This window comes from Lutra lutra, chromosome 10 (genome assembly GCF_902655055.1).
Source record: "Lutra lutra chromosome 10, mLutLut1.2, whole genome shotgun sequence".
In the NCBI taxonomy this organism is placed as follows: Eukaryota; Metazoa; Chordata; class Mammalia; order Carnivora; family Mustelidae; genus Lutra; species Lutra lutra.
Window position 1 is genome coordinate 19,970,143 of NC_062287.1, and position 8,028 is coordinate 19,978,170.

The 8,028-nt window shown below is 37.7% G+C and overlaps 1 protein-coding gene across 1 annotated transcript; it reads left to right on the forward strand.

Annotated features, from left to right (window-relative positions):
* Positions 1–214: 214 nt before the first annotated feature.
* Positions 215–1,159, forward strand: LOC125079010 (olfactory receptor 143-like). The gene has a single exon (XM_047692331.1). The coding sequence runs from the start codon at positions 227–229 to the stop codon at positions 1,157–1,159; it is 933 nt and encodes a 310-aa protein (XP_047548287.1). The 5' UTR covers positions 215–226.
* Positions 1,160–8,028: the final 6,869 nt, after the last annotated feature.

The following is an 8,028-nucleotide window of genomic DNA, read 5'->3' on the forward strand; positions in this document are numbered from 1 at the left end:
GAGTTATAGCTGAGATCTGAAAACATGGAAGAAAAGGACAAGCAAGAGAAGAAAGTTAAAGATGGAAAGTCCTTGCCCTGGCTCTCCTTCCAGGTCGCTGTTCCAACAGCCATACCTGAGCCTCTTCCTCTAGAAGGCCTTACTCTAGAAGCAAAGGATCTGAGCCCCTTCCTGATGTCCCTTCCTTCCTTCTCTCATTTCCTTATAGATCATAGCCCTGCAGATAATGGCTACGGAAAATGGCTCTTCAGTGACAGAGTTCATTCTGGTAGGACTAACAGATCAGTCTCAACTCCAGTTACCCCTTTTCTTTCTCTTCTTCCTGAACTATGTTGTCACTGTGGTAGGGAATCTGAGCTTAATTACTCTAATTTGCCTGAATTCTCACTTGCATACTCCCATGTACTTTTTCATCTTCAACTTATCCTTCATAGATCTCTGCCACTCCTTGGTCATTACTCCTAAAATGCTGATGAACTTTGTATCAGAGCAGAATATCATCTCCTTTACAGAATGCATGACTCAGCTGTTTTTTTTCTGTTTCTTTGTCCATTCTGAGTGCTACGTGTTGACAGCCATGGCCTATGATCGCTATGTGGCCATCTGTAAACCCTTGCTGTACACAGTTACCATGTCTCCTCAGGTCTGTTCTCTGCTGATGTTTGGTTCTTATGTGATGGGGTTTGCTGGTGCCATGATCCACACAGGGGACATGGTCAGATTGTCCTTTTGTGATTTGAACACCATCAACCATTACATGTGTGACATCTTCCCCCTCCTCCAGGTCTCCTGCAGCAATACCTTTGCCAGTGAGCTGGTAGATTCCATTGTTGTAAGTACAGTGGTCATAATATCCAGCTTCATTATTTTCATTTCGTATGCTCTAATACTTTCCAGTGTCCTCCATGTCTCATCAGCTCGGGATTGGTCCAAAGCCTTCAGCACCTGTGGCTCTCACATAGTGACTGTTAGTCTGTTCTATGGATCTGGGTTGTTCACACATCTCAAGACCTCTCCTGCTGGTTCTATGGGCCAGGGGAAGTTCTTCTCAGTATTTTACACTAATATAGTACCCATGTTGAATCCTCTCATCTATAGTCTAAGGAACAAAGATGTCAAATGTGCTCTGAAAAAAACGCTGAAGAGAATTGCAAATTAAACAGAACTAATGTTACTGGGTTGTTAGGGTGTGTGTATGGTGTGTGTGTGTGTGTGTGTGTGTGTGTGTGTGTGTGTGTGTGTGTTTGCACCCATAATTTTCTTCAGAACAAGGTTTTTCCTTTAAACACTTATTTCTCTGTAAGCATGTTAATTAAGCATGCAAACATTGTTAAATCTCATGGTTATTCTCAGCCACGTACTGAACTGAGCTTTATTCTTAACAGTATGCTCCAGAGATTCAGCCCAATTCCTTACTTCTTTTTTTTATTTAAATTCAATTAGCTAACATTTAGTGCATCATTAGTTTTTGATATAGTGTTCAGTGATTCATTAGTTGCATAGAACACCCAATGTTCACATCATGTGCCCTTCTTAATCCCCATCACTCAGTTACCCCATCCCCCTACCCACCTCCCTTTCTGCAACACTCAGTTTGTTTCCTATAGTCAAGAGTCTCTCATGGTTTGTCTCCCTTTCTGATTTCTTCCCATTCAGTTTTCCCTCCCTTCCCCTATGATCCTCTGTACTACTCCTTATATTCCACATATGAGTTAAACCATATGATAATTGTCCTTCTCTGACTGGCATATTTCACTTAGCATAACACCCTCCAGTTCCATCACGACGATGTAGATGGTAGGTATTCCTTTTTTTCTGATGGCTGAGATATTCCATTGTATATATGACCCACATCTTCTTTATCTATTCATCTGTTGAAGGACATCTTGGTTTCTTCCACAGTTTGGCTATTGTGGACATTGCTGCTATGAACTTTGGGGTACATTTGGCCCTTCTTTTCACTACATCTATATCTTTGGGGTAAAAACCCAGTAGTGCAATTGTTGGGCCGTAGTGCAGCTCTGTTTTTAACTACTTGACAGCCACATGCAGAAGAATGAAACTGAACCATTCTCTTACATCATACACAATGATAAACTTATAATGGATGAAAGACCTAATGTGAGACAAGAATCCATCAAAATCCAAGAGGAGAATGCAGGCAGTAACTTCTTTGACCTCGGCCGGCCGCAGCTACTTCTTGCAAGACATGTCTCTAAAGGCAAGGGAAATGAAAGCAAAATTGACCTATTGGGACTTCATCAAGATAAAAATTTCTGCACAGCAAAGGAAACAGTCAACAAAACTAAAAGACAACCTACGGAATGGGAGAAGTTATTTGCAAATGACGCGTTAGATAAAGGGCTAGTATCCAAGATCTATACAGAACTTATCAAACTCAACTCCCAATTCCTACTTCTTTTTAGACCAGCTCCCACTTTGCTTCTTTCCATGTACTTTTCATACATAAGCAAACATTATGGTGGAATGGTGTCTGATAATGTCACCCTACTCTGTTTTCCCTAAAAACAATTACATATGGCCCCTTCTGATTTTTAAAATTTTTACTGTATAAGTTATAAATTTTCCAGAATTTCAGAGTTCTTTTAGTCCTGACTTCTATACCAGATTTCCTAACCCACAGATGAGGTAGAGAAAGATAGATACCTTTGTGAACTTTGGTTTCCAAAAATTTTTTATTCCTGTGGATGGCTGAAAATGAGTGAGACTCACCAACCTGCCAACCTTCAAACTCACCCATGGTGAAAATCACAGACATTTCTTGAGAAACATGGCTAGGTTTCTAGCATTGAGCAAATGGTCTGATATATTAGAAAGAAGATTGCTACTGTCCTGTCTTCTGATTGGCTTTATTCTCCTAATATTTTCCTAATTCTCAAAAAATACTTTGAGATCCTTAATGAATCAAACAAAATTCACGGCTTAGGGAGTGTCCTTAGCCACAAAATAAAGTGTCAGGTTCAACATGAGGCTTCTCCGCCCAGATATTCCCGTTTGCAAAGGTTGGAAGCCTTTCTTTTTCTATTTAAGGCATGCAAACAAAAATCTGCAGACCTTTGTCATGGAGGGTTTCACGCTTTGCATTTGTAAATTAGGCTTTAGAGGAGACAGAGTTAACATTTATGGAGTTCTTAACAGGAGTTGTGTCCTTTCAAATGTTAATCATAATGCAAGTCCTAAGGTTCTGCTTTAGAGATGGAAAAACTAAGATACAGAAATTAGTCCCGCAATTAGTTCAAAACAGAGCCCAGATTTGTAACTAATTCATCTAAAAACAAGTCCTGTATTCTTTCTGTGTTATCATTTGCCTCTCAGGGCAGAATTAAAGGGGTAAAAAGGAAATATAAGAGAAGGGAGATAATAATCTGAAGAATTATTTTAGAATCTGCCTGAAAGTGAGGGTGGGAATGACACCCTTAGCTGAAAGTCTCTGTAAATAGAAGAATGGCCCATAAAGGTTTTAACCCAGACTGAAGAAAGCTTATGCTTCTAGAAATATTTAATATGAATTTTTATAATTATATGGTGTAATACTGATGAGGCATGACTGAATCTCTGTGAATACTTTCGGAAGTATTTAACATTTGAAAAAAGGAAAAAATGTAATCTTTAATAATACAAAATATCAAAAATAGCACTCTACCAAATTTCTTGTTTTGTGTGAATACAGAGCTACAACACTATTTTCCTTAATGATTCTCAGGGGGACCAAAGAAAGGCACTCCCTTACATGCTGTATTAGGGACTGTGGTAAGTTCAACAAAGCCTCACTATCTGTGAGATATTTATGCTTTGTTGAAGGGATCTCAAGTATTAGCTTAAAAATATGGCATATGTTGATAACAGCTAAGAACCGATAGAAATGAACCTAATTAATTTAAATTAATTTAATCTGACTTCTGTTATAAAAGCATTGGATATAAGATATATATATATATATATATATATATATATATATATATTACATATGTAGATAAACCTACATATTTCAGAGTGTCATAATTTTGTTGAAGTCCCTGTCTAATCAAAATTTTGTTGACATCTCTGTCTAATCAAATAGAATTTGACCACATAGTCTTTCTTCTTTCTCTTATGCATGGTTAGTCTAGAATCAGGCAAAATAAATACTTACGGAATTAAGTTTGTAAACTTGTTAGATAGAATTTTTCTCTAAGCCAGATTAAAAGTTTATGTTAATAAAAACTATCATTTTTCCCCTAGAAAATTAGCTTTCTTTAAATGCATGACTATAGGGGCGCCTGGGTGGCTCAGTGGGTTAAAGCCTCTGTCTTTGGCTCAGGTCATGATCCCAGAGTCCTGGGATCCAGCCTGCATCAGGCTCTCTGCTCAGCAGGGAGTCTGCTTTCCTTCCTCTCTCTCTGCCTGCTCCTCTGCCTACTTGTGATCTGTCAAATTAAAAAAAAAAAAAAAAACTTAAAAAAAAATAAATGCATGACTATAACTCTTCAAGACTGAAAAAAGAGTCTGGTTCGATACAATAGAAAGAAATACCATTCTTTCTATAGTAACACACATATCCTTCAAACTGGCTAATGTTCTAGGTAACCAGCACTCCCCATTTGTAAAATACCTTGTTTCTTCTGAAGAACTCGTATTTCCTTTGAAACAAAAAATAAACTGTGTGGTTGGGCTACAATATAAATGAGGAAGAACATGCAATTTTACCTTCAGAAACTAAAATGAAATAAGGTTGGGTTGTACTATTTATTATATATGTGAAATTAAAAACCCATCTCCAAAATGTAACTTATGCCCATGTCAGTGGAAGCTACTAAAACCAAGTAAATAAATTAGCTGTGTATGCAAAGTGACTGTGGAATTTCTATAACATGAGAATTCATCATGGTAGATAAAATTTTATCTCAGGGTGGCCGCAGAAACAGAGTAAAAACATCTCTGCGATTTTGCATAGTCCTCAGGTTTGGCTTGAACTATGGTAAAAACTGATGGCATATTGGTGTCCTCATTAGGACTGGCAGCTGCCTTGCCCTAAATCTTAGGCTCTAGAATGCTAAGTATCAGATACCACACCAGGAAAGCAATGTCATTATTGGTTTTACCAATGAGTCCTCTTTCATGTAACACCAACCTCACTTGCTGCAAGTTTGTTTTTTTGCCACTAAAGCTATTAGAAGTAAGTTACATACAAATTCTTCTTCTGTTAAAAACTATGGGGAAGACAGAATCAAAAGGACTTAGTTTACCTGGATTGTCTAGTTTAGGCTATATTCAAACCACATTTTCAGGATATTTGGTGATAATATCATGATACTTTGGTGCCTGGCTAAGTTCAACATAATATACTTTCACTTACTATGGACTCTGGAACCCACAACATTTCTTTAGGATTGAAAGGAGGACAGAAGAGAATTAATCCATAAGATAGCATTGTCTCTCAGCTCTATACTCCTCTCTCTTCCATGTATCTCCAAGTTTAGAAACCTGCTGCCTTCATATTAGAAACACTCCTCCAATCTTGATACAGTGATGAATAATTTGTCCCTTGTCCTGGGATCAAGCCCCACATCAAGTCCCTGCTCAGTGGGAAGCCTGCTTCTTCCTCTCCCTCTGCCTCTCCCCACCAACTCATGCTCGCTCTCCCTCTGCCTTCAAATAAGTAAATAAAATCTTTAAAAAAAAAAAAAAAGGAATGAGCTATAGATACATGCAACAACCTAGATGAATTTCAAGAAAATTATACTGAGTGAAAAGCCAATCTCAAAATGTTACAAATTGTATTATTCCATTTATATAATATTAATTGAATTAATTTTATTGATAGCAGATTAGGGGTTTTCAGAATTTAAAGATGGAAATTAAGTTTAAGGAGAGAAGTGGATGTAATTGTAAAACAACAACATGATACATCTGAAACTCTTCTGTATCTTGACTATGGGAGGTGAATGCACAAGTCTACACATGTGATGAAATTGTATAGAACTACACACACACACACACACACCAGTAAACGTAAAACTGGGAAAATCTGAATAAAACCAATAGATTATGTCACTATCAATATCTCAGTTGTGATATTATACTATAGTCTTAAAACGTTACCATTGGGGAAAACTGAATAAAAGATACATGAGATCTCTCTGCATTGTTTTTATAACTTCATGTGAATCTACAATTAAAATTAGAAGTTTCATTTTTTAAAAAGATAAAGAATATAGGCTTTTATCTCTGAAACAGAGAAGTTAAAACATTTCAAGAAATTTTTTAAAATTATATTTTCTTTAAAACTGAAATCTCAAGGGGCACCTGGGTGGCTCAGTGGGTTAAGTCTCTGCCTTTGGCTCGGGCCATGATCTTAGGGTCCTGGGTTCCAGCCCAGCATTGGGCTCTCTGCTCATCATAGAGCCTGCTTCCCCCTCTCTCTCTGCCTGCCTCTTTGCCTACTTGTGATCTCTCTCTGTCAAATAAATAAAATCTTTAAAAAAAACCCTGAAATCTTAAGGTATTACTCATTTAGGTTGATTTTATTATTATCTTTAATTTGAGGTGAACATTTTCAGTGCTATCAATGTTTTACATACTAGAGCAGCTTTCTTAAGCTTTGATGTATCCTTAATATAAATGGTTAGGGAGCATCCTATGTTCGTTCTGTACCTATCAGAATGAATTTCCCCCACCAACCGAGCCACCCAACATAACGATGAATGGTGAGATGACCTTGTTTTGTGTCCATATTTATTTGTTGGGATGGATGCTCCACGAGAACTGGGACCATATCTGCAGAGTTCAGTGCTGTATCCCCAATGCCAAATGCAGAGCCCAGTACATCATAGATGCTCATTTAAATGTTGCCTACATTGATATGTGAAAAAGAAAAAAAGCAATGGAAGTGGCCACCATCCAGAGCAGCAGATGTGTGTGGGAAGTGGAAAATGAGGGATGAAGGAAGTAGAATTCTGTGTCAGGAGCTGGTAGCAGAGCCTCAGAGAATATGTCTGTACTCCCATGGACTGTTCTCTGAGCTCTGGTGAGAGGGGCAACAGACAAATGTGACAGAAACTCGGGCCTAAGCAGCTGTTCTTTTCCTCAGAGAAGAACAAAAAGAGCAATATATCATCTGATTAGGGGAGAGGGGGGCGGCAAGAGACTAGTGTGCTGAGATGTCTGGTTCCTGAGCACAGCAAGATCCTTCTGGAGACTCCCAAAAATTCTGGAGGAAATTTCACAAGAGTCAAATTCCTACATTAGTTAGTGGAAGTGCAAGCAGTTGAAAATTATGTATTTTAATGCATCATTAATATTTTTTAAATCTTAGAATTAGAGGTCTTCTAGTGCAACTGTCCCTATCCATGGTGAAATAGATTTGAAGACCTTTCTGATAATCATTGAGCTTCCTCCCAGATATTTCTAGCTGTGGTCACTTGAAGGAAAAACCATCTCCAGCACTTCAGATTATAGGTCTCAGGGATCTGACAAAAATATTTTTCCAGGACTCTGTCAAATGAGCATCAATCACCTGGAAAGCCCACAAACTTTTAAAAATGTTACAAATAAGTAAAACAAAAATTGCTTTTAATTCACAAAATATTAATTTCCTGCGGGGAATAGGATTGTAATGAAAAAGTGCACAATACTCTTCTTATCCTCTAGAAATTAATTAACAACAACAAAAAAGAAATGAATTAACTTTGAGGAGGGACAAATCTTCCAGCCATGTTGTTTGTTTGTTTTTGTTTGTGTTTTTGCTTTTTTAAAAAAAATTAATATATAATGTATTATTTCCCTCAGAGGTACAGATCTTTGAACATCAAGCTTATACATTTCATAGTACCTACCATAGGATATACCCTCCTCAATGTCTGTAACCCAGCCATCCTATCCCTACCACCCCACCCCCCAGCAACCCTCAGTTTTTCGTGAGATTAAGAGTCTCTTATGATTTATCTCCCCCTGATCCCATCTTGTTTCATTTTTTCCCTCCCTACCCTCCATGACACCCCTGTCCTGCCTCTCAAATTCCTCATATCA

Coding starts and splice junctions, on each gene's coding strand:
- LOC125079010 (XM_047692331.1), top strand. CDS start 227: ATGGCTACGGAAAATGGCTCTTCAGTGACAGAGTTCATTCTGGTAGGA.